This window comes from Trifolium pratense, linkage group LG6 (assembly GCF_020283565.1).
Source record: "Trifolium pratense cultivar HEN17-A07 linkage group LG6, ARS_RC_1.1, whole genome shotgun sequence".
NCBI lineage: Eukaryota > Viridiplantae > Streptophyta > Magnoliopsida > Fabales > Fabaceae > Trifolium > Trifolium pratense.
The window spans coordinates 36294771-36321893 of NC_060064.1; the positions used below are offsets into that span (position 1 = coordinate 36294771).

General features: G+C 34.3%; 5 protein-coding genes across 5 annotated transcripts; 2 read left to right on the forward strand and 3 right to left on the reverse strand.

The window, feature by feature from the left end:
- Positions 1-1985: 1985 nt before the first annotated feature.
- On the forward strand, positions 1986-4292 carry LOC123889049 (FBD-associated F-box protein At3g52670-like). The gene is made up of 4 exons (XM_045938225.1): positions 1986-2723; positions 2880-3324; positions 3480-3632; positions 3840-4292. The coding sequence occupies exons 1-4, from the start codon at positions 2224-2226 to the stop codon at positions 4098-4100; spliced, it is 1359 nt and encodes a 452-aa protein (XP_045794181.1). The 5' UTR covers positions 1986-2223; the 3' UTR covers positions 4101-4292.
- Positions 4293-7710: 3418 nt separating this feature from the next.
- LOC123889063 (probable FBD-associated F-box protein At1g32375) lies at positions 7711-8599 on the reverse strand. The gene is made up of 2 exons (XM_045938242.1): positions 8399-8599; positions 7711-8164 (listed from the first exon to the last, which is right to left on the reverse strand). Exons 1-2 carry the CDS (start codon positions 8582-8584, stop codon positions 7901-7903), a joined length of 450 nt encoding a protein of 149 aa, XP_045794198.1. The 5' UTR covers positions 8585-8599; the 3' UTR covers positions 7711-7900.
- A 1369-nt stretch (positions 8600-9968) lies between these two features.
- On the forward strand, positions 9969-12385 carry LOC123892191 (G-type lectin S-receptor-like serine/threonine-protein kinase At1g11330). Its single transcript, XM_045942007.1, has 5 exons — positions 9969-10097; positions 10179-10389; positions 11282-11522; positions 11613-11763; positions 11978-12385. The coding sequence occupies exons 1-5, from the start codon at positions 9969-9971 to the stop codon at positions 12284-12286; spliced, it is 1041 nt and encodes a 346-aa protein (XP_045797963.1). The 3' UTR covers positions 12287-12385.
- Positions 12386-15177: 2792 nt separating this feature from the next.
- LOC123889053 (protein pleiotropic regulatory locus 1-like) lies at positions 15178-16557 on the reverse strand. Its single transcript, XM_045938231.1, has one exon. The coding sequence runs from the start codon at positions 16509-16511 to the stop codon at positions 15213-15215; it is 1299 nt and encodes a 432-aa protein (XP_045794187.1). The 5' UTR covers positions 16512-16557; the 3' UTR covers positions 15178-15212.
- Positions 16558-17947: 1390 nt separating this feature from the next.
- On the reverse strand, positions 17948-25862 carry LOC123889059 (protein pleiotropic regulatory locus 1-like). Its single transcript, XM_045938237.1, has 15 exons — positions 25653-25862; positions 25526-25550; positions 25061-25175; positions 23131-23193; positions 22881-22965; positions 22079-22171; positions 21562-21625; positions 21290-21477; positions 21059-21142; positions 20776-20836; positions 20608-20674; positions 20403-20480; positions 18580-18644; positions 18412-18489; positions 17948-18294 (listed from the first exon to the last, which is right to left on the reverse strand). Exons 5-15 carry the CDS (start codon positions 22941-22943, stop codon positions 18173-18175), a joined length of 963 nt encoding a protein of 320 aa, XP_045794193.1. The 5' UTR covers positions 22944-22965; positions 23131-23193; positions 25061-25175; positions 25526-25550; positions 25653-25862; the 3' UTR covers positions 17948-18172.
- Between the last annotated feature and the right edge of the window lie 1261 nt (positions 25863-27123).

The following is a 27123-nucleotide window of genomic DNA, read 5'->3' on the forward strand; positions in this document are numbered from 1 at the left end:
TTTGAGCTTATGCACCGCTTATGCACCATAACCACACCCATAGTTATCCATACTAGTCCACCTTTTAGTTTTAATCAAATCACCAACTAGTGAAAAAAAAAGTAACCAAAAACATTGAAACCTCATTGACGTCTTCACCATCAACATGAACATCGAGCTCAACGCGACACTAAGAGAACTTCACGAGGTTACTAGGTCCTTAACGAGAGCCTTACAAGCGGGATAACGAATATCAGCTGAATCGATTGAAAAGAAGTGTGGCATTTGATGGTTAGGACATGGTAACTCCGTCAATAAATTTATATATGTGAATTATTTGTAGATCATGTTAACATGTGCCTTAAAAATAACAAATATTTATATTACAAAAGTTAATATTTGCACTCTTAAAAATTTAAAGAGTAGTGCTACATGGCACGACAAGCCATAAGCACGACATGCACGACGCCTTGTATATCTCTTTGTTACTATTTATTTTATTTTTTATTTTAGACAATGATTTTAGCTTTTTAGTCATTATTATAAGAAAACAAATGTATAACACTAGACTATATTATAGATCATATACATTAAATTTTATTTGTAATGGTGATTGAAGGGAGTACTAGTTTAACTCCTAAAAAAATTAGTAGATCAATTCGCTTACGCTTTCTTAGATATTTGTATTTGTTTTTTTGTCATTGAGTTATAAATATTAGATATTTTGGATGCGTTTGATATGCTAAAAACACAATGATTTGATATATCAATTTTTCAATAAACTTAAAAAATAAATTTTTGCTTATAACAGTAATCACATGATCTTTGTTTAAAGGCCAAAAAAGAAATTTTTATTAAATAAAAGATGCATGGCATGAGATATGCCACTGATGAACAAAATTTTAAACGAAAACTACCACATTAATTGGAATTGCATGTGTCGTGCGCGTGTGACGAAAAAGTGTGTCGTGCACTATAGCATTTTTCTTGTAGAATTTAAGACACTCGCTACACAGAAAGCGAGCAACGGTATTCAAATTTTTTCGATTTAACACACTCGCTGTACACGTAGTGAGCATAAAAATGTTTTCAGTTTTTGGCAAATTTGCACACTCGCTGTACACGTAGCGAGCAACGGTGTTTAAGTTTTTTCAATTTAACACGCTCGTCATACACATAGCGAGAGTGGTACAATGGGTTTATCAGGGGGTGCCTGAGTGTATCGGAGATGCGAAAAGTAACTCTCATCATAATATAAGGCATATTGTTTTTGGACATAAGTTAGACATAGACATGCGCGGAACGGGTCTGCCTGGCCCGCTAGTATAATATAAATAATCTTGCTATGATCTTTTTATTGGTTTTTTTTTTTCCTTTTCTATGCTATAAATTGTTCTATTTTGTTCAATGCAAAATTTACAACATTATTAAAACTAATAAGAATAAATTAGTAAATTTGATATATATATATATATATATATATATATATATATATATATATATATATATATATATATATATATATATATATATATATATATATATATATATATTGTGTGTGTTTAGAAGTAGATATATTTTGAATTTTCTATTTTTAATTTTATTTTATTTTTCTCTTTTATATTGAATGGATGAGTGGGAGACTGCAGTCAAGACCAATCGAGAAAAATTCACAACTAGAGAATACAAAATCAGAGTTCACAATTTTTTTTAGTTTATGGGACAAAAGATCAAACTCAGGACCTCATGCAACCTAGTGGCTTAAATCAGAGTTCACAAACCTTACCAAAAAAATAATCAGAGTTCACAATTAAAGGATACAAAATCAGAGTTTAGCCTAGTCACTAGTCATGCGGATCCCGCACAAATCATGAAATATTTGTTCCAAATTTTAACCAAAAACAAATCAATTTTTTTTTTTGTGGACCAAAAAACAAATCAAACTTAAAGATTTGTTCCAAGTTTATTTAAAATGCGTAGTAAAACAAATCAATTCGTCAAAAAAAAAAAACCAAATCAAACATAAATTTAAAACCAAATCCTCTTCTTTCTATTCATCATCTCCTTCTGGCAAATTGAACATTCATTCTCTGTTTTTTTCTGAAATCCCCAATTTTGTTCTCCCCTTCTAGCAAATTGAGCACTCTTTCTTTGTTTTTGTTTTTCCGAAATTCCTAATTTTGTGTGCTCATTCATACTAGTTTGATTGAAAAAGCTTGTACTACTTGTTTTTTGTGCTCATTCATGGCGGCTGAGTCGAACTCCAAAAGACGACGAATAGTAGCAGAAGAAGACAGAATCAGCAGTCTACCAGACTGTGTGCTCAGCCATATCCTTTCTTTTCTCCCCACCAAAACCTCCGTTGCAACAAGCATTCTGTCGAACAGATGGCGCCACATTTGGAAGCATGTTTCCGTTCTTGATTTCTCCGACGACTTCAGGGACGAATCGTTATTCGAAAAGGCAAGGAGAAACAACAAACTATTCGAGCACTTCCAAAACTTTTCTGTTTTTGTAAACAGGGTGTTCTCTCTTCGTATGCCTTACCCAATTGAAAAGATGAGTCTCTCATGTGTTAAATCTCTTTACAACATCGAATCATGCACCAGTTCAATCGACACATGGGTTTGCTCTGTCATTGGACCACACCTCAAGGAATTCAGCCTCGAAATCGATCCCATTCAGAAATATCAATTTGAACCTCCAATCACCCTCTTCACTTGTACTAATCTCGTTTCCCTCAGGCAAGCAAGCAAACCCTTTTAGTTATTTTAATATTCTTAACATAATTATAATGATTTTTTTTTGTCAAGTAGTCTAGTAACTAGAAATATTCCAGCGTTATGGGACGGGACAACATAATAATTTTACTAACATATTTTTTATTTAATGAATTACAGTCTCATTGGGGAAACAGGAATGTTGTCGTCAATATATATTGACCCACGGTTTGCTGAGGAAATTCGTTTACCATCACTTAATTACTTGAAACTCCACATGAATAATGTGGATATTCATACAATGAATGGCTTCCTCGTTGGCTGTCCTATCCTAGAAACTCTAGATACTCGTCTTTTTGGTTTTAACTATAATAAACTCCGTGTGCCATCTACATTAAAGAGGTTGAAAATCAGCAGCTGTTCTTGTCTAGAAATGGATTTGTATTCGCTTGGTTTTGATGATCTTAACACATTCAGTGATGTTGGCAACTTGCAAAACGTGGTGAAAGCGTCTCTTGATGTTTTTCGTTGTTCTGATGGTTGTTATCTAGCTGACATATTAGTCAACTTCTTCGATGATCTCTCTGGAATAAAACATCTATCTTTGAGTATTTCAACAATAAAGGTATAGTTTTATTCGGTTTTATATATATAATATTAGATGATGACTTATGTGTTTCACTAATCAAATGCCTACACATATTTCCAAATTTTTTTTTTATCACAACCTAATCATCTTGATTTTTTTACTAACTAATATTACATTATTACTACTTGCAGTTGCTACTAGGTGACCCTGTTCATCTACGTTTCCCAGAATTCCGCCATTTACTTCATCTGGAGCTCATTCTTCCGTGGTTCAACCAAAACTCTCTATTGAGCCTACTTCATGCTTGTCCTATGCTTCAAGTTCTTATAATTCAAAACGATAAGGTTTGTTGAGTTCTTAAGTTCGTTTGATTCAAGTTTGATTTTATTTAACTTCATGTACACCACTTAATAACTTTCATGTGCAATGTATCAATTTAACGTTTTTATGAAATAGATTACGCAAGGCCTCATTTTATGCATACTTAACTATATATGATTAATTACCATTGATTGCATCTTATTTATGGTGTGCCATTGTGTCTTTGACAGAAAGAATCAACCTCACCAGAATGGACTGCACAATCAACTGTTCCAAATTGTATTTTATCACATCTGACCTATATCCAATTTAAAGGCTGTGAAGGATTTCCAGATGAGCTGTTATTTGCAGAGTATATTTTGCAGAATGGACTTGTTTTGAATAAAATGAGTATTGCTGATATTTCTGTAGACATTTTGAAGTACTACATCCTCAGAAGATTATCCAATGTTCCAAGGGCCTCTAGACTTTGTCAACTTACATTTGATTGAGCTGTATCACCATAAGGTGTATTTCTCACTAATAACCACTATATGACTTGTGTAAAAATAAAATAAAAACCTACTCTATGACAGATGTTGGGGGATAGCTATGCTTCACAATCTCTATCTATTACAAATGTTGGGAGATTGCTTCTAATTTGAACTTTGTATTCATTGAAGATGAGTGCTTTTCTGACCCCCCCCCCCCTATTTCTTCTTTACCCCCCAAACTGACGTTTTTGCCCTTGGGGGGTATCAAACCAGCTCGGTTTTTAAAAACCGAACCACATCTTTATATAGAACAACCATGGTTTGTCGGGTTCATGTTGAGATACCGCACTGATGAATGCTGGTTTGGTTTGGTTTTTAAAAACCGAGCTGGTTTGGTTTTTAAAAACCGAGCATGTTGCAATGCTGGTTTGGTTTTTAAAAACCGAGCTGGTTCGGTTTTTAAAAACCGAGCTGGTTTGATACCCCCAAGGGCAAAAACGTCAGTTTGGGGGGTAAAGAAGAAATAGGGGGGGTCAGAAAAGCACTTGTGTTAAGAGGCAACTGTTTATCAAGGCCCAAAGTTATCAAAATTTGAAATTTGTAATTTTATAATTTTGTAAACTTTTTTAGTTTAAATTGCAACAAAACACTATTTCCTTGTTCAATCTAGAACTCTTATTAATATTATATTATATAGGATAAAATATGTTTTTAGTACTTACTTTTATAGAGTTTTGGTTTTTGTCCATGTAAAATAAATCATTGTTTTCATCCCTACTAAATTTTTTATTTTGTTCTTAGTCTTTAATGCGCAAAATTTTGACATTTGTTTGAACTTATATATGTTTAACATGATATATAGACATAATATATACCAAAATGTCATAATATTTGCATTAACATGTCAAAATAATCCATTATCTATCCAATCCATCTACCAAAAAATTTATCCAATATATTATATAGAGATTTGCTTTTTGGGCCCCCTAAAATGACCAAATTAAACCTCTCGCTTTCTAGTATGCGAGCACTTATCAACAGGAATCAAACATTAAACGTCCAGCGTCTCGACCCTTTTACCACTAAGTTACACATCCAGGGACACTAGTACTCAAATTGATTCGATATAGATGAACTTTGTTAGCCACATGACTCAAAATTAAATTGTAGGCTTAAATATATTAGTTTTGTCCCTACAAAATTACCGAGTTTCATTATCTTATCTATTCTCCTCAAAAGACCAAAACAGATTCCAAACTAGGAAGAAATATTTTACTTGGCCAAGGCCAACAAGCCATCTTGGCTATAACTGTGAGTCTGTGACCTAATCAATGTTTGGAAAAACTTGATATTTTCATTGACTATGAACTATATATGTAAATACACATTCATTCTGAGTTCACATGCACAGCCCCTTATGCGTGTGATCAAAACCTCGCTTCAAATTCATGTGATCAAAGGTAAAAAAAAACCTATAAACTTCCCCTAATACTCCTGATTTCGCCTGAAGGAACAAATGTGTTGATGTTTCAAGGCGGCAATTACACCACACACAACTTACCCCCTCTTGATGAGGTAAAACTCCTCTCATGAGGAGGTTGGACCTTGTAGTCACACGGTCATAAAGTAATTGCCATGAAAAAACAATTACTTTTGAAGGAGCCGGACTCTCCCAAATCTTAGAAAAGATTTTTGCCTCACAAAGAGGTAAAGGGGGCACTTCATTCAATTCTTTTGAGAGCGAATCAAAAGCCGACTATACCGAGAAAAAACCCATCGGAGATTGAATAAGCAGAACTTACATGTCTAATCTACGCTGCTATTTTGTGCTACATAAATTTACCGTCACTAATTCAAGCAAATTCAACAAACAAACAACATTAGGCTTTCAAATTATCTCATTTAGCATTATTTAATAATTGAAAGCTGTAAAGTTATCAAATAATCAAAACTAAAGCAAGTTGAACATGTGGCAGTAGCATATGATGAATTATTTGTTAACAAACATAACATACAACAATTTCCCTATCAAAGAAGCAAAAGTTTGCCACTTCCTATTGAATGAAAACAAGAGTTTTTTTCTTGTTTCCAAAAATTTTAAGGAAAATGCTAAACAGTGCCCCCAGCACTGTTTAAGCATATAAATATGGAAATTTTGTCTCGGAACTTGTGCATTCAATGCATCGAAAATGTAAAAAGTTATTTTATCAATATTAATTTTATCTTTTGTTTCTATATTTGGTATGCTTAACAAGTGCCCAACCCCGGGGGCACTGTTTAGCATGACCCTTTTAAGGAAAATTTGGGGGCACTGTTTAGCATGACCCAAATTTTAAAACAGCTAATTATTTTTTTCAGTACACAAATCTGAAGAAAAAGCAATTAAACGACTTCAATGACCACCTCTACAGGCATGGCAATATAACCTATACCTGCGGGCACCCACCAGTCCAGTCCCTCCCCGATGTTGACGGGGAAAAACCGATTTGACTGGGTTTGAGTTTCCCCTTAATTTAAAATACGGGGGTGGAGCGGATAATGGGGACATTGATACAATGATACCCACCGCGAATCCGTCCCCAAACCCGCTCCGCGTATATCTAATTACATTTTACCTCTCTTAAATTATAAACTCTTAAACAAAGTCTTAAATTATATTCAATTGTTTGTTTTTATTTTTAAGTTATGTATTAAACAAAGTTGTTTTTTCTATTTATATTGGTTCTACTTTTCATGTTAATGCAAAGTTGTTTTGTTGCGAATCGGGACGGGTTTGAGGAAACACGAACTTTATGGAGATTTCTCCAAAACCGTAAAATGCATTCTAAGCATTACTTTGTATTTCAAGAGGGGGCAAAAAAATTTAACAATTTTAAATTACATAGTACTTCTCTTTTTATGCAAACAAAATATGCTTTCACAAAATGTACTGGGAGTATCTTTACTAAAAGATTTTTTATGACAAAAACATAAAAATATAATTTAATTTCCCAACTGATATTCATATTAGAAATGATAAACTTGTAGAGAAAGGAACTGTTAACTGATCCACGTAACATGAAAATTCTACTTGTTTTGCAGATGGTAATATTGCACCAGTAACATTGAATGCAAATGCTACAAAGAGATTGCCAATTTCTTCTTTTTTCAATAAATCAGGAAAACATATTTGTAAAAAAGAGATAATGTGTTATGTTAGTTTAGATTGTCTAGAAAATCAAACCCATGAATACAAGGTTGTGGAATTAGCACTAACTAATACCCCTAGATAAACAAAGATGTTGCCAATCCATCAAAGTTAACACTAACTAATACCCCGAAATAAACAAAAATTTAGTTGCAATAATAACAAATTCACACAGTGGAAATTCATTGACTTGATTTACTAAGTGGCATGAAATTCAAAAGTTTTTCGTTCAATTTCAAAAAGCCGGTAAGTAAATATCATCATTTTTTTCAATGTTATAGTTATAATATGAGTCTAGCAAATCTCAACCTCTCTTGCTAAGCTTCAAATTCTAAAACAAACATGGTTACAGAGGCAAAACTTGAATAATTCTTTTAGTAGAGAGGGCATATCCTAATTAATATTATTATACCTTATTGGAAAATAGCTGGATCAAAGAAATTCAGAAACTTTGAGGTATTGAATCATGTCATTCCACCAAATAGAGTTGAAAATGAAGTGCATGCAAGAAAATACAAGGGACAACTAATTATGCAGACCAAACCCAATCTGAATCACCTTTGAAATGATTCAGTAATAAACAAATAACAAAGTAGTTTTAGTGAGAAATCACACCTTAGGCAGATATAACTTAGTCAAATGTAAGTTGGCAATTTGCAGAGGCCCTTGGCACATTAGATAATCTTCTAAGAGTGTCGAACTTTTTGTTTGGGTCCACCGATATATCAACAATAATCATTGTTTTCAAAACAAGCCCTTTTTGCAAAACATATTCAGCAAATAACAACTCATCTGGAAATCCTCGATATCCTTTTAATTCAATGGAGGCCAGGTGTGATACAAGACAACTAGGAACACTTGGTTGTGTAGCACATATTGGTAAGGGTGACTGATCCTGCCGGCAACAAAAGACACAACAATGCAACTTACATAAGATGCAATCATAGATATAGTAATGAATAATGTTATGCATCCTTGTCACTATTTGGAGTATGCAAAAAGCGAGGCTTTTCTATAATTTATTTCATAAAAACATTGGATGGATAAATTTCACAACAAAGTTATTAAGGGGTGTACATGAAGTTAAGTTTACCAACTTCAATTAAACAAACTTAAGAAGTCAACAAACCTTGTCGTTTTGAATTATGAGAACTTGAAGCAGATGGCATGTCTGAAGCAGGCTCAGCAGAGAATACGAGTTGAACCATGGAAGAATGAGCTCTAGATGAAGTAAATGGCGAAATTCTGGAAAGTGTAGATCAGTGGGGCCACCCAGTAGCCACTGTTTGTACACAACAAGCAGTAATGATGTCATGTTAGCTAGTATAAAACTAAATAATGACGATACTATACCATAATTTCTTTGTTATATCAAAATCATAACACTAAATATATTATGCAATGGTTAGAAAGCTGATCTATATATGATATGTTTATATCTTTGACGCTTCTAACTTGGGATTGTTGTTAGTGTGATATTATGAGAATTGTGTGGAGTGATTGATTCTAAGACTTGTATACATGTGAACGTATTTGATCAGTGAAATACATTAGTCACTTATATTTTAGTATGGAGAAACTTCACACTGATAAGTCAAAAAACAAGAGTCAAGATCCATTTAGCCAAGAAATCTCCATCACACTGTGTGGTTTGAACGCAACAGAGATCTGGTAGACGATTAAGTCCATGCTTGTGTAATGGATATCATCAAAACCACTTTGCGTTCAACTGTGACTTGCATGTGAATGGTCCAAGGATTCAATTCAACAACTGAAAGCAAAATTGGCAAAGTGCAAGCAGCAGGAATGACCATGTTTGCATTCTAAGGGAAACTAAAACACTTTGGGATGAGTCAAGAAATTATGAGCACGTCTCATAGTGTTACTTAATGTGGGGGGTGCAATTGCAGTATTCCAAATTCAAAAATGAAGAGAAGAAGAGAAAGTTCATCCATTCTAGATGATCTTATTATTTCAGGCAGTGGTTCTAGGACCATTCACCAATTCAAGCTTTACCTTCATACTTACTTTCATTAGAAGGATTTTGAAAGGTTAAAGATTTCCTTTTAATTCATTTGAAGGATTTGAGAACAATCTTTTGAGTTACTTATAATCCAAAACTATGTACGTGGATTGATGAGACTTCTAAACTTTTACTACTTCCAACCAAGATGTGTGTACCATACAGAATGATTTTATTTAGATATAGGCTGAAAAACAAAACTTGTACCTACTGGGACTCATCTCGCTGACATATTCATTATAGCCCTCAGTAGAAAGCAAATCTAGCCTCTAATAAGAAAATTGGGCATCCACCAGCTTTAGGGGGGGGGGGGGGGGGGGGGGGGGGTGATGAAAATATTGTACCATAATTACCTATATTTGTCTTTGTTATATATCCAATCATATCACTAAGATGCAAACCGTTAATTTTGATTGATCTCAATAACATATCAAACGATTTTGAATTTTTGTAAAATTTAATATATATGATCTATATGATATAAACTTTCAATCCAACGGTTGATTTTATAAAATTTATATCGATTAAAATGTTATTGAGAGGTGTAACATTTGGTGTCAAACAAGTTGGTGTCATTTGATCCTGACTCATATATATATATATGTGTGTGTGTGTGTGTGTGTTCTTGTTAACAAATTGACAAACGGATTCAGAAAGACATCCTCAAAACTCGATTATGAGAGGACAAAATCAAATGAAAGTGGATGAGCTACCACTATATGATTTCAAAAAGCTCGAAACTGCCACAAACAATTTTCACATTGGTAATATGCTCGGGAAGGGAGGTTTTGGCCTAGTATACAAGGTGATCTTGTCTAAGAATTTGTATGTCATTTTTTGAATTATACCATAAATTCAATATTAAAATATTTGTCACACTATCTATGGAATAATGGAAGATGGTCTTGAAATTGCGGTGAAAAGACTCTCAAAAGCATCTGGACAAGGAATAGAAGAATTCATGAATGAAGTTTTAGTGATTTCAAAACTTCAACATCGAAATCTTGTAAGACTTCTTGGTTGTTGTGTTGAAAAGGGCGAGCAAATTTTGGTTTATGAGTTCATGCCAAATAAGAGTTTGGATGCCTTTCTCTTTGGTAAGTTCTTTTTGCCTCTTTTGTTAGCTCACTTACATGACCAAAAAAAAAAATTGTTAGCTCACTTGGTGGTAGATTGAAAAAATATTGAGTAATTTCTTCACTTGCTAACTTTTTTTTTGAACGGCAAAATATATTATTAATCAGGTCTCTGCACAAGACGAACAGAGACCGATAAAAAAGAAACTACATAACATAGGTGCCGTATATATGCGGAACACCCAAAGAAAAAACCCCTAAACAAACATCACCTAATTAAGATCCACCTCCTAATCCCAAATCAGAATGACACCCCTCAGATTCCAGACTACTAGAGCAGTCACCAACCCAGCCTAGAAAGTTGCCACTACTAGACGCTAACTCCCGAACTCGAATCAAAAGCGCTCGGCCCATCAGAATCCAGAACCAGCTCCATCAGGCGAATCGGCGACCAGACAAAGGTAGAACAAGAGTCCAGGCAGACAAGTCTCGGCTACGACAGAGGCACCACCTTGAGGCCGATAGTGGCAAAATAAACACCGATGAAACAAAACAAAACCTGAGGATACAACAGCCGACATGGAAGAAGTCAGCCCACATACATAGAGACCTGCAAATCTCAACAGATTTGGAAACCGTCAGCAACTCAAAAAGAGTCCTGCAAATCTCAACAGATTTGGAAATCTTCACTTGCTAACTAATTTTAGGAAAACTCCTTCATATACCTTGCGCCCTAAGTTGTTTTTCAGTTTATAGATAGTTTATCCTCATCAGGTCTTCAATTGTCCAAATAATTTATTCATCAGCACTTAATTATGTTGTATATCTGAATATATGTTTGTTTTTACTTGTGTTTCTATTTTTAGCTGTTAAACTACCCAATTTGGAATCATATTATTTTTTTTTTTTTAAGATCCACTACAAAAGAAAATTTTAGATTGGAGAAAGAGGTCAAACATAATCGAAGGAATAGCTCGAGGTATACTCTATCTTCATAGAGATTCAAGACTAAGGATCATACATAGAGATTTGAAAGCCAGCAACATCTTACTTGATGTCGACATGATTCCAAAAATATCAGACTTTGGTTTAGCTAGAATAGTTAAAGGTGGAGAAGATAACGAAGCTAACACAAACAGGGTTGTTGGAACATAGTATGTAATCCTATGTCATTTGGCATTATAATGTTGGAATCAGTGGTTTAACTTTAACTGGTGTTATTATAATATATGTTTGAAATGCAGTGGTTATATGCCGCCTGAATATGCAATGGAGGGACTTTTCTCTGAGAAATCAGATGTCTATAGCTTTGGGGTTTTATTGCTAGAGATTGTTAGCGGAAGGAGAAATAGTAGCTTTTATAACAACGAGGATTCTCTTAGTCTTGTAGGCTTTGTAAGTCCATATATTCCGTGTCCTTAATACATGAGATAATAATTGTTAGCAATACACTCTCAACACTTCATTATTGTCTAAAATTTATGTGGATTTCACTGATCTATTGGTGAAAAAGACTACTTTTTAACCAAAAATAACAGTGTTGGAATCATATTCATAAAGAATCTCACTATTATTATTAATAATTTTATTATTGTGTTTTTCTTATTAGGCATGGAAGTTATGGTTAGAGGACAACATTATATCTCTAATAGATCCGGAAGTATGGGATGCATGCGTTGAGAGAAACATGTTGAGGTGCATACACATAGGACTTTTATGTGTGCAAGAACTTCCAAGAGAAAGACCAAATATATCAACTGTAGTTTTAATGCTCATAAGTGAGATTACACATCTTCCTCCTCCAGGAAAAGTTGCATTTGTTCATAGACAAAATTCTAAAAGTACAGAATCTTCACAAAAAAGTCATCAATCTAACTCAATCAACAATGTAACTCTGAGTGAAGTTCAAGGCAGATAAACTATGACATGTGAAGTTAGTGTAATGAAGAGCAAGCTACTATGGTGATTTGTGTTAATGGCTATACTGTTCGGACTAAATTTGTGATGCATGCTTAGAAGGGAGAGGCTGCAACACTCCAGCATGTTATTTTTTAGACAAATTGCAAAGTTCTTATTGATGTTATGTAGATATCTGAGTTAATTTGTGTCGATCGTTTCAAATATTAAGATTTTGTTTTTGTTGTTACCATAATATAGGTACGAAGTTGATACTGTCGTTACCGATGATTAATATCCGTCGGAGAACCTATGGGGCAAACAAAGTGGGTTCTCTCCTCTCAACTGATTTTTTTCCATACAGAGTCAGGAATCGAACTCCTGACCACTTGCTTAAGGGGCGAAAACCCTTACCAATATGTGGTGAAAGTAACATGCTAGGAAAGAAACAGCAGATACCATGGTCAAGCCATAAAAACATGCTCTTACACTTAATCTCATCTCTAAAATTCCTCTAAAACCTGGAAAAACACCGAGAATATCTCTGGTGTTGGTGACATGCCTGCAGGGTACCCTCTGTTTATGAGGAGTAGGCCTAGTCTTAGAGAGAAACAACTTAGTCATTAAATTATGAGTGCAATTACATCTAACAAAATAAGAAGGCGCAAGGCATGGCAACTGCAATGCCAATAGCAGAAGTAACTACAGTGTCCGGAAGAACAAGAGGGGCAGAAGTTGCTACAAAACCAACCACTGATATCTTAGACACTCCGACTAACACATTTTCAGCAACATACTTAGCTAGATTTACAATATAAAATTATTCACATGAATAAAAACATGAATTTAGAAGCTCATGATCTCTTGAAAATCATCTCATTTTTTTCTAAATATGTAGAATTTTACAAGCACAAGAAACATAATAACCTCAACCATTACAAGCATTAACAACTTACTTTCATACAAAACTAATTAAAACCTATCCTACTTCATTTCATTTACATAAATTTTGGTTGAAACATTTTATCAAACAGAAAACGAGCATTGCACCGTAAGGCACAACAACAGAAAAATGAGATATTAGGACAATGAGATTACCTTTGGTGGAAACGGCAGGCAGAGATGCGAAACACCTGATCATGCAATCCCATGAGAAAGATCATAGAGTACTCATATATATGTTTATTACTGTTTTTCTAGTTCAGTCCAAATAGTCACAGAACCATGTGCTCCTGCCAAATAGTCACAAAAATCTTTACGTATATACAGTAACGGTCTATAATAGGATTATTGACGTTTAATGTTAGGCGGTTATTCTGACGGTCATATTTAGGTCATCATATCCATTTTCACAATGATGACTGTGACTCACATCGGAGGCTTTATATTTGCGCAAAGAGCTCAGGTATTATTCTTTACTTTAAAACCACTCACTTCGAATTCACACAAATAGTAACTTGCTATTAGAGTGTCTTGCGAGTACACCACCTTTATTTTCACAACCATTGTTCAGACGGGACGTTTTACCATCCAAAATCTTTCAAATTTGGTAAGATCAATTTTTATATTATGTTGAACAATGATAATTTGATAAAAACAATAAAATCAAAATTTAATTGGTGTGAAACAAATATAAGAGTGACAATTATTGTGTGAAACAAAATTCAATTTTTTTATGTTAACCTTCTGGTTTTTCAGAGGAATGAGTCTCGATAATGTAGAGTTCGGTCACCAATTCCTATTAGGAATCAGACTCATTTGGTCTTGAAATCTATTTTTTGGTTGTCAAAACCTTAAATACAATTTTGGTCATCATGAATCTATAAATATAGTCTGCGAATCCCTTCCGAGTCTGAGTAGATTTATAAGTACTTTGACTAGAAGTACTAGTACTTACTAGACAAACCACCCTAGATCAAAACACCAAGTACAGTCTAGTAAGTTGCTCTCAAAATTGTAAGATGAAATTCACACAAATTAAATTTTAATGCAGTTCTAATTTTGTAAAATATAAAAATTCTATCGTTAAAATCTGAACCGTTAATCTCAATCAATGTCTTTCTATTCCTGAACCAGTTAGTGTTGATCAATGTCTGGATCACACTAATCCTAATTCTATTGATATATCTGAATCTAATCATGACACTACACCTAGTCATGATCAACCAACCCCTCTCAGACAATCCACTAGACCTAAAAGACCACCATCACACCTTGTGGATTACCACTGCAATAATGTAGTTCACAAGACACCTTATCCCATCAATAAATTCATCAGTCATAATCATCTTTCCCCTTCTTATTCCACATTCTGTTTATCCCTTCTCAGTGATAATGAGCCTAACAACTACGCTGAAGCTTCTAAGCATGACTGTTGGGTGAAAGCTATGCAAAGTGAGCTCCATGCATTATCTAGCAATAACACATGGACTATTGGGTGAAAGCTATGCAAAATTAGCTCCATGAATGCCGTTAAAATCTGAACCCTTCACGTAGACTCACACCTGTGTGTGTCACACGAGTCTTTCTTCAGCTCTTGGCATCCAAACAACGACTAACATGAATGAGACATGTTATTTACAAATATAAAAATTCTATCGTTAAAATCTGAACGGTTAATCTCAATCAAATAACTCTAATTTTTATTGACTAAGTTGGTTGAGTATATTACTACTCATAAAACGGAATTTCTTAGTCTTTGTTGTAAAAACAAGAAAATAGGAACACCTCAATAAAACACAAGTTTGTTTATTTCCTTTTCACCTGAAACCCTATTTTATTTTGCAAAACTATTGAATATTGAAATACATATGAATCTAAGCAGTAATAATCTTTATTCAAGTTCAAAGAAATGTTACAAATTAAGATGATTAGAAGTGTGCTAAAAAGCTAAGTATGAAGTAACAGCTAGCACATCTAATCAAAATGAGGCCGGGCTACATACATAACTAGAACCGACGGATGTCTTTAGGAGGCCTGAAGTTAAGGGGATGTGTTTCTTGAGTGGCATTTTGATCTTGTTTCCACATTTTTATTGTTTTGTCGGCTTCACATGATATAAGCCTCGTACCGGTGATATCATAGGTTAAAGCATAAATACCAGCTTCACTATCCAGTGAACCAGGTTGTACAATTGTTTGTAATTGCTGGAAATTGTGACCACTCTTCCAATCCCAGAACCACATACTACCGTTGTCACCTCCGGTAACCATAACACCCTCCTCATTGACTGCCAGTGCATTGATAATAGTTTTCTGTTGAGAGAGCATATTGTGACAAAATTGTCCTTTTGGAAGTGTGAACTTTTTAATATTATCAGCCGATGCAGATGCAAAAGCTCGCTGTTTAGGATGTGGAGCCATTGCTCGAACAGACTTTTTATGGTTTGTAAGTGTAGTTAGCAATGTTTTACCATAATACCTAACATCCCACATCTTGATTGTAGAATCATGAGAACCAGTAACAACTTGATAAGGGTCCGTTTCCGTTGTAAACACAGAGCAGACAGTATTGTCATGACCTAGAGCATGAATTTGGGTTTGTTTACGTATGTCCCAAACCCGACAGACAGAATCACGTCCTCCGGTAACTAACATGTTGTTGTCGTCGGGATGAATAGACAAGCAGTAAACACCACTGAGATGACCATGATAAGACCTAATAACCTTGTTCTGTTCAAGATCCCAACATTTAACTTGTTTATCATCAGCAGCAGAAAACATGTAGGTATGTTTGTTGCTAATAGCAAGTGCTCTTACTTGTTGGATGTGACCTGTTAATGTGAGTTTTAGAACACCAGTTGCTAAATCCCATATCTTGATAGTTCGATCTGCAGAACCAGTAGCAAACCATGTATTACTGGGATCAACTGCAATAGATGTCACCCATCCTAAATGACCACTGATGACTCTGTAGTTTTTCCATGGTGCATGCCAATCAGGTCGTGGCCATTTACTTTCCATTCTTTCCATCAAAGAAGATGTTGAGAAATTCCTGGAAGATCCTCTGCTTGGCATTGATGGACCTGGAAGTAGAGCAAGCCCTGGTTCTTGAGACTGATTCTTTGTAGCAGAATTCTTCGTCTGAGGTTGAGCAATGCTTTCTTGAATTCCACCATACTCGGCATTCACTTTGTAATTAACACGAATTTTCTTGCTTTCGGAATCGGGAGGAGCGAGTTGTTGATCAAGTGGAGAGAATAGATCCAGGGGACGTTTCTTGAGTGATTGTGGTTCAATTGCTTCCATACGACGACGTATTAGACGGAAGTGTTCAAAAACCAAAAACACTATGCTTTGCTTCCTTCCGATGAATGAATGAATGAATTATGGGAATCGATTAACCAATTTGCTGTCTATATATAAGTAAAAAAATAACCAATCTTTTTTAATTTTGTTTTTTTGATATACAATCTTTTTTTTTGAAGCAAAATCTTTTTTGATATACAATCTTCTTAAAATATTCACTAAAAGATTAAAATTTATTTTTATATCAAAATATTGCAACTAAATCTTTTTATTTTTTTTTTGGTGAGAGTAACTAAATCTTTTTATTGTTTCTATTTTTTTAGGCTAAACTTTCTATAAGTTTTTTTTTCTTTCCTATCTTTATGCGTATATTTAAAAAAATATGAGAAAAACTATTGTTAAATAATTTTTATGTTGTAATGGTCAGCATTGGCATGAGTAAGTGTTTATAAGCAAGAGACAATCCTCACCTTACAAGTCGATTTTGTAGGGTTGAGTTACACCCAATACACAATTCTAAGATGGTATCAAAGTCTATCCACGATCCGTTGGGCCACCTGCTATCAGGTTTCCGCTATCGGACCACCCACCATTTATTTCCGCGCACCAAGTCCAATAGTGCTTGGTGCGAGGGTGTGTGTCAAGAGTCCCATATCGGTTGAGAGATGACCTAAATAAATGTTCATAAGTAAGAGGCAATCCTCACCTTACAAGCCAATTTTGTAGGGTTGAGTTACGTCCAATTCACGGTTCTAAGAGTTTCTGGACTATTAAATTAGAAATTTGATTAAAAATATTAAAACTTCCCCTCTAGAAATACACAGATTCATGTTTGCTCGGATGATTTTGGCCATGTAAGTGGTTGTCACATTGACTTGTTGCATCTAAAATAAGATAGTCTTGTGGCATGTAACTTGTAAATGGATTTTAGGGACGAAACCGGTAAAATCCAAGTCACAAGAGTAGGGATTCAAAGATTTAGAATAGAATCCGGTACAATTATGAAATTATATGAAGATAAATTGAGAGTTTTTGAGAGAGAAGTGTTTTGTTGAATATTTTGATTGATTTTCAAATGAAGCACAAATGTTTCTTAAATATAACACAGACTTGGATCCTCTCCATCTATATTTTTCTACATCTCTCTCCTTCCTCTCTATCTCTCACTTAATCTCACTCTCTCTCATGATTATTTTATTATTTTTTAATGACGAGAGAGATTGAAATTAAGAGAGAGATAGAGAGGAAGGAGAGAGATGTAGAGAAATTGGAAGGAGAAGATCCATTTTCCTCTTTTGCTATATGTTTGGCAGTTCACACAATGAGTTTTGTTTCATCAACTGAAACCTTGACTGATGATGCGATATCACAAATCATATATGTCCAACTTTTTTTTTTGTGTTTTGAGGGTTTTGTAGTGTATTCACTAAACTGAATTGCAAAACTATTAAATATTGAAATACATACGAATGTACGCAGTAATAATCTTAGTATAATGGTACAAAGATGATCAGAAGTGTGTTAAAAAGGTAGTGTGAATAAATTAGTCGTACATCAAGACCTTCGAGTAACAGCACATCTAATCAAAATGAGAGCCACATAAATAGAACCGACAGATGTCTTTAGGTCTTAGGAGGCCTGAAGTTAAGGGGATGTGTTTCTTAAATGGCATTTTCATCTTGTTTCCACATTTTTATGGTTTTGTCTGCTTCACATGATATAAGCCTCGTACCCGTGATATCATAGGTTAAAGCATAAATACCAGCTTCACTATCCAGTGAACCTGTAAGAGGGAAAGATGAAAACAGATAAGAACAATTAATATGCTTGTCAATCTTGTGTATATGGTAGAACTAACTAGCATCAATCTTAACATGTAAAAACAGTCTAATATGCATACCAGGTTGTACAATTGTTTGGGATTGCTGGGAATTGTGACCACTCTTCCAATCCCAGAACCACATACTGCCATTGTCACCTGAAACAGGAAAAATAAATCAGAAAATATAGTTGAATTCCGTATGACAAATCAATCTTATCACATGATCATGAAAAAAAGGGAAAATACCTCCAGTAACCATAACACCCTCCTCATTGACAGCCATTGCATTGATAATAGTTTTCTGTTGAGAGCTGCACATACATAAATTAATGAATACTTTCAAAAAAATAAAAAAAATGAAAATTTATCAATTAGCATCAAACCATATTTCTATAACTGATATCTTTGAAGCAATATGAAGTTCTGAGGTTTGACCGGGAGGTAAGTAATAAATACATGAAATTGACTTCTTTGTTGTCTAAAAAAAGTGCTCAGCAAGCTTATTCAAGTTATTCATGTGTTAGCGCATCATTTTACTAAGGGCCAAGGCTCTTTCTGCATCCAGATTTACTGTTTTCTATCCAAGCTAAAAATGTGTGGTCCAGCTCAAATTCTCAATGACTCACACCCTCTTTTAGCTTGAGGGGGGAGTATAGAGATGCCCGGTTAATATTCCTCTTTCTACACGTTCACTTTTTCTAGCATTTGCACTAGTTGCAGCTTATAATTCCAGTTTTATGTTTTTACTAGTTTCATTTGAAGCTTAGCTTATCCTAAAATAGTTGATCTATAACTAACTGTAAGCAACTCCGTGTTAGTTACAGTTATTTAGTAGCATAGTCTTTACAATCTACTAGCGGCCAGACAGGCGCGCCACGCCTGTCTGTGTGATCCATATTTTCTATTATACAAAGTTATGTCAAAAAAAGACATGCATTATGTTGTGGTGAGTTTGTTAATAAAAGATTTTTGCTGCTAAAGAATTCACGTATGTAACCTTGTTTTCATTTGCCTACTGTGTCTTCTACAACATTTCTTCTTCTCCACCGACTCTTCTCATTCTCTATAACAACAAGCCATTTCTCTAGCTCTTCCAATTCTTCCAACATACTTTGCCTCACTATCATCCTTTCATTCTAGCTTGGTTCTACACACTCCCAACCACACAGATCCTCTCCATCTCTTCTCACCGCCACGAACGCAGCCACCATACATCTCTTCCAATTCTTCAATTCTGGATCTCTTCCAAGACTTCGATTCCTCCCAAGCCAATTTCTTGCATTAGCTTTATTCTGGATCTAGAATTGAAAAAACAAGAGGTCTCTCAAAATTAAATATTGTCTTGACCGCCACCGCCGCCACCGCCACCGCCGCCGTTAATCCTCACTACAACACCAGCTCCCTGTTTCCGCATTCATATCAGTTTTCATTCTAATTTACACACTTTCACCACCGATACTTCACCTTAGATTAATTTTGGCTTCTGATCCTAAGTTAATTTTAACAGATCTGGAGTTGAAAACACAAGGGTCTTCATCTTAAATTGAGATAACCAAAACCATTGCAATGATTTTCAAGATATTAGTGTATTTTTTATTAGCCTAATTTGTTGAAAGAAATTATTGGGAAGATTCCAAAAGGACAGAACTTACGGCGATTCCGAGAGAGACCGAGGAAGGAGATGGTTGCAGGAAAATATCATGTGTAATTCAATTTGTGTGTGGTACTTTTGATCTGTACCGTATGATTTAATCCTCTCACCATCTTATTTTAACATCCATCCTATTTGAAAGTTCCCCTATATATATATATATATATATATATATATATATATATATATATATATATATATATATATATATATATATATATATATATATATATATATATATATATATATATATATATCGGAGAGTCATCTACATAATCTTTTCTTTCAGATTCATTTCAGTAACAGTTTACAATTACAATCCAATTTCATTTTTCTCTCTTCTACCATAAACAGTAAACCTAGTTAATGACCCCCCTCCCTAATCACACAAATGACAAGAATAAGTTTATGAACTCACAGCATATCATGACAAAATTCTCCGTTTGGAAGTGTGAACTTTTTAATATTATCAGCCGATGCAGATGCAAAAGCTTGCCTGCAGACAACAAGGAAGAAGGGGTGAGACTGAGAAGACAATAAAATAACAATTTTTTAAGAAAATCAACCATAGTTAAAGAGTTAATAATTCTCCAAGTAACAATCAACAGATATTGAACACATACTCTTTAGGATGTGGAGCCATGGCTCGAACAGACTTTTTATGGTTTGTAAGAGTTAACGTTGTTTTACCTGCATGAAAGCATTGTGTGTAAGCTTGGTAAAAATTCGTACAGGAATTGAATTCAAGTGCATGTAATCACAGCACAAACAGAGAAAAACAAATAAATTACCATATCTAAGGTCCCACATCTTGATCGTAGAATCATGAGAACCAGTGACAACTTGAGGGTCCTATTAAAAATATGACCAGAATAAGGCTCCAAAGTAAGGAAAAAAGAAGGTTTAAAAGTATACAACTATATTAAGACATGTTTCAAAGCTGCATTTGAATGATGGAATCTGTGTACGCAATTATCATATCAAAGAACCTGTAGTGGAACTAAGCTACGTAGAAAACCTATATGCCAGTTTGAAAAATAAAAAATATAGACAACGGGGGGAAAATGTGCATACCGTTGGCCGTGTAAACACAGAGCAGACAGTATTCTCATGACCTGAAAGAGCATGAATCTGCGTTTTACTACGTATGTCCCAGACCTGAAAGTTTAGCACCAAGCATAGTGATCACATTTCTATTTCCTTAACATATTTAATAAAAAAAAATTAGAAATAGACGAGCAGAAGGTATTGCTTCCACCTAAATCTAAAGATACCATCAAGTAACAATATCAACAAAGTCCATACCCGGCAGACAGAATCAAGTCCTCCAGTAAGTAAAATGCCAATTGTGGGATGAATAGCCAAGCAGTAAACAGCACTCAGATGACCATGATAAGACCTAATAACCTTGTTCTGTTCAAGATCCCAACATTTAACTTGTTTATCGTCACCAGCAGAAAACATGTAGGTATGTTTGTTGCTAATAGCAAGGCCTGTAGAGAAAGCACGCTGTTAGTATTAACCCAGTTCACAATAACTGCCAACACTATTAAATATTTATACCTTTGGCTTCTCACCTCTTACTTGTTCGATGTGACCTGTTAATGTTAGCTTTAGAACACCACTTGCCAAGTCCCATATCTGCCCAAATGAACAACTTAGCAAAAAAATAAAATCCAAAGATTTAAATAGATAGACAGAAAAAAAATTATAAACTCCACATGAATAAGTTAATAAACTATTTCAAATCATAGCTTCAATTTATAGAAAATATATGATAATAATGAGTCAATATTTAAAACTATATATTTAACAAAAAAAGTAGAATAACTCTAGCAAAAAGAATACAAAGAAACTTGAATCAGAAAGTAATTTAACAAAAGGAATAAGCATAGTGACAAGCCAAACATGCACCGCGCATGGCACAGGCTACTGCTCTAGTTACTTAAAAAAAGACAGTTGTTTCAGATTAAATTGCAAAGAAAGAAAGCAACCCACAGAATGAACAATTCAACATGGATCATCAAGTTTTCAGTCTTATCTACATGCCTTCTCATAACAAGAAACTATGACATGCATTTTGTGATCAAATACCTTGATAGTTCGATCTGCAGAACCAGTAGCAAACCATGTATTACTGGGATCAACTGCAACAGATCTCACCAATCCTGAGTGACCACTGATGACCTACAGAAAATAAATCATGGCGAAAATTCTCAGCTAAAATTATATCAGAGTATTATAGTTTAAAAGGATTTCAGAAAAATTATGTACACCAGACCTGATTAGAATGAAAGAATTACGACATTAGCAAACACAAACTAATTATTTTGGATATAGTGGCAGCATGTGAATAGCCAAGTTTTAAAATTGAAATTTGCGATGTTGGGTAGAATTACAGATGCTTGGAAATAGCACACCTATTTGCTGTAAAGCATTACCAGTTCTATGCATTAAATGGATTTTAAAAATCTCTTTTACTACATAGTGGATGCCAACACAGACTCTCTCTCTCTCTCTCTCTCTCTCTCTCTCTCTCTCTCTCTCTCTCTCTCTCTCTCTCTCTCTCTCTCTCTCTCTCTCTCTCGTTATTATCCAGCACAAAATTTTGGTAAGCACTTACAAACAGCAAGATGTCAATCCAAATCCAGTAGACAAATTGAAATTCTGAATGTAACTAATCCAAGGTAACCTTGCACGGATGGTAAGAAAATGACTGCAATAGGATGATGGAACTAAACAGGTTCCTTGACTAAACTACTAACTAGTTCACCAGGCATCCCTAACTACATTTGTTTTGGTTTACATAATCTGAGAATGAAAAAGAGAACACCCTAAGCGGCTAAGCCATGTATTTATCATTAAATAGTTAAAATAGTGGTCAAGTAGTTCTCACCCTGTAGTTTTTCCATGGCACATGCCAATCAGGTCGTGGCCATTTACTTGGCATTCTTTCCATCAAAGCAGATGTTGAGAAATTCCTGTATATTGAAACTACAACAGTTTAGTCAAAAAGGTCGAATCAGCAGAATGCTAATCCTAGATACATTCATATTGAGCAAAAACAGAAGATGGTGTGCATAACCAACAAAAAGTGTATTGAGATAAAATTTTAAAATATAAAGGCATCGAGAGAAAGCCAGAACCTTTCAGATGAGCCAGAGGTAGAAACAACTACTGTATTCTTGCCCTGGAAACCGTGATCATTCCTGTAAAGAAACAAAAACATAAGAGCCAGTAGTAAATAACAGCTGTTCGAAAAATTTGCATGATCTGCATGTGACACAATCTATGTTTCATTTGGAACATATGGTGTTCCTTTCTGCTGAAGCACGGAATAGTAATGAAAAATGATTTCAAGATTTTGTATAAACATTTATGAACATACGAAAAAGGATAAAATGGAACAGAATATTTTCAAGGCAAGGAATCCATTTATTTTCTTTTTTTAAAAATAAAATGCTACACTGAAGCAAACTTCTAACAACTTCTACAATCTTCTATCAAGTTTACATAATAAATGGTTTCATAAATTATTGAAAGCCAAATAGGCTCTTCGAACAATATTTTGGAATACTGAACACCACATGATTCATTACTAAGCTTTTGCAAGCCGGACATAAGATGTAATCCCAACTGTTAATATGTCAAAATATAATCATAAAAACTGACGAGTTAAGAATCAAAAATCTGATATCCATGACTCAACAGATTATTTGCTAGTAAAATATTGTCCATAGCCAACATATGTACATTTTGGGATAGGCCAGACTTTTCAAGATAGCTAACCAACCTAAAATAAAAATTACAAGGAATGCTATTAAAGGCCAAAATCCAAATGTGTGCATCATAATAACCATAATAAAAGAAAAGAAAAATCTCTTTTCAAAAAAAAGAAAAGAAAAATCAGGTTCAAGATTTGAGAGTTGTGTAAAAAGGAACATAGAACAAGAGTTGGCATTCTAAAAAACTATTGCAAAAATTATTAGCTGTCATGGACAATTTGGTCTTGTCTTCTGCAGCCCTTACCACAGAAGTAGTCATCCTGAGCAAGGTTTTAACAAAAGGTCGGCGACTGCGATATGGGCAGTAAAAATAATACTTTTTGGTCTCTAGAACCATAATTGATACCGCATTAGTCGCAATTCACCACTAGATATGTCACCATGACTGTTATTTAAAACCTTGGTCGTGAGACCTAAGGTCTGCATAAGCCGACACATTTTAGCCTCAAAAGCATATAACTAAAGTTTACATAAACCTACGTTGCATAGGTGCAGGTACGGTACCGGTAAGTGGTACAATACTTTTAAAAAAACTAAGGTACGTACGGGTACGTCCATATAATTTATTTTAATAGTTATATAATTAAAATAATAGAATTATATTTTTAAAATAAATAATTAATAAACATAAAAATTGCAGATTTTTTTGTGAGTGACTTTGTGTTCTACTCTGTCAGTGCTATGTGCCCTTTGTTTTGTTGTAACTTATAAATTGTGGTTTAGACTTTTAGAAAATTAGAAGTAGTACTAATGTACTATACTACTACTTTTAAAAAGAAATAAAAAGGGAACTGAATTAGTTCTAATCTAAAGTGAATCTTAATTAAAAAAATAAACATTTAAAAAAATGAGATTGGGAACCGTTGCTTAAAGAAAAGAAAAATAAAAATTTGATAAAATCTATACTATGCGCGTACCCCAAGCGTACCACGCACGACCCCAGACGTACCACGCGCATACCCACGTCAAAGAAAAAAAAAATTGGTACTTTGGGGGTACGGGGCCGGGGAAGTACCGTACGCATACCGGTACCCAGAGATACGAGAAACACTTACTCTACCTAATAAAAAACTTACTCCTACAAATTCAAACCCAGGGAAAAACTCAACAATATAACACTCTCACTGATGTAATACATATAACGTCAAAGAAGCCTAATGTTAACCACATAAGCAAGACGATACTGAGAAACCATAATGACCCAGATGTTAATTCATCAATATTCCACCAACTAGATAATCATAACCATATGCCAAGATGATAACTATTACTACGAGTATCATGTTCATACCTGGAAGAGCAAGCATGTTAGAACTCCCTGCTTGTTGAGACTGATTCTTTGTAGCAGAATTCGTCTGTTGCGGAGGTTGAGTAGTGCTTTTAATTCTACCACACTCAGCATTCACCTAATTTTCATTACAATTACAAAACCACATTAGCATACCTTCATCAGTTCACAAAAAACCCACAAAAAAAGGAACTTTATAACCCTAGACAACTTCATAGCAAACGTGTGTTCTGCCAAATCACTCCGCTACACCCCACTTCAATTCTATGACATGGAAAAGAAAAAAAAAAGTTTTTTTCTAATGAATGTCATTGTAAAACTGATTTACACCAGCAGAACATATCCATTAAACTATTCAAAATTTATACAATTCACATCTCTTCTTAATCAATTCAAGGGCATTAAGGTAACAAAATTAAAATTAACAAAACTCAAATCAAATAAAACCATAATTAAGATAAAACTAACCTTGTCATTAACACCAATTTTCTTGCTGCAAGATTATGAGGAAACAAAAAGGCGTAAGTTAACTAGAATAAGCATTGAGAATGGAAAAAAGTGAAGATTTATGAAAAGAAAAGAGAAAAATTTTAACCTTTCGGAATCGGGAGGAGCGAGTAGTTGATGAAGAGGAGAAAAGAGATCGAGGGCACGTTTGAGGGACTTGAAGCGTAAGCTTCTTGAGTGATTGCGGTTCAACTGCTTACGACGACGTATTGAAGGTGATGAAGTTTTAGGGTTTGTTTCCCAGTGAAGGATGATTTTGAACACAGTGGAAACCGTAGGTTCAACGGGCGAAACTGAGTTTGAGTTTGGGTTCAATGACACCCAAATGGAATTGGATTAGATGCGGTCAAATGCATGCAGTCAAGTGCAGTCAGTTTCTTAGAGTCATCAGATCTTGAAACAGATTTTAACTATTTAAGATCAGATAGTCACAATCTGCTGACTGCATGCAGTCACTGATTTGTGACTGCAGTGAATCCTGGTCCCACCCAAATATATGTGTATTAAGCGTTCGTTTGGCCTCACTTTTTTATCTCTTTTTTTAGAGCTTTTGTAAATAATTTATGCAATTTTAATATATTAGTATAAGTTTGTCAACGTAGTTTATGATAGAAAAGTTTATAAAATTACAATTTTCACTAGTGTGAACTTATAAATTAACATAAAACCTAATTTATATTGCATAAGTTGTTTGCATAAGCTCTAAAAAAGCTCGGCCAAACCAGCCCTAAATACTGTATATTAAATTATATAATTACCCCCTATGTATATATAAGTGTATCCATAAGTATTTGCGATGGTCATACATGTTTGGGTATCATACATTATTAATAAATGGTCTCTACAATGTCATGTAATATCTATGCAACTCATATATATTTTGCTCCAATTGTGATATCACTTTAAAGGTATCATACATTAATAACAAATGATAATGTTTTAAAAAGGAAAGAAAATACAATCAAAGGTTTTAATAACATAAATAAGGTACAATATCATCAATTTTGATATCTTCAATGTCACATCATGGAACTCCAATGGTATAAAATAATAAGGTACGGATCATAAACTTATGATACTCCCTATGATACATTTATTGGAGATGCTCTTATGTTTGAATTTCTTTGAAAGACCTTAATATATTGAATTATAAATAATATATTTTAATTTTACTTTAAACTGAAAGGCTTAACTACACATTTGGTCTCTTACGTTTATTTTAGATTTCAGTTTGGTCCCTTACGTTTAAAAAATATCAATTTGGTCCCTTACGTTTCCATTAGGTTTCAATTTTGTCATTTCCGCTCCAAAGCAGCTTCCATCCGGCCGTCTAAGAACCCAACCTAGCTCCAAACGTCCCTCATCGCTAAGATGAGCATCGACGTTTAGTTTTAAGTAGGCCAGAGGCTGGGACTCCATCCATTAATGTTGTGACGAATGTTCGAGATAGGCGAAGCATGGTAACTGAGGCTACGCTTGCTGGAATGTTTTTTATACTCGTGTAAATTTTGAAGAGCTTTATCAACAGTTATTTGAACATGTATTTCTTTTCCTTGAAA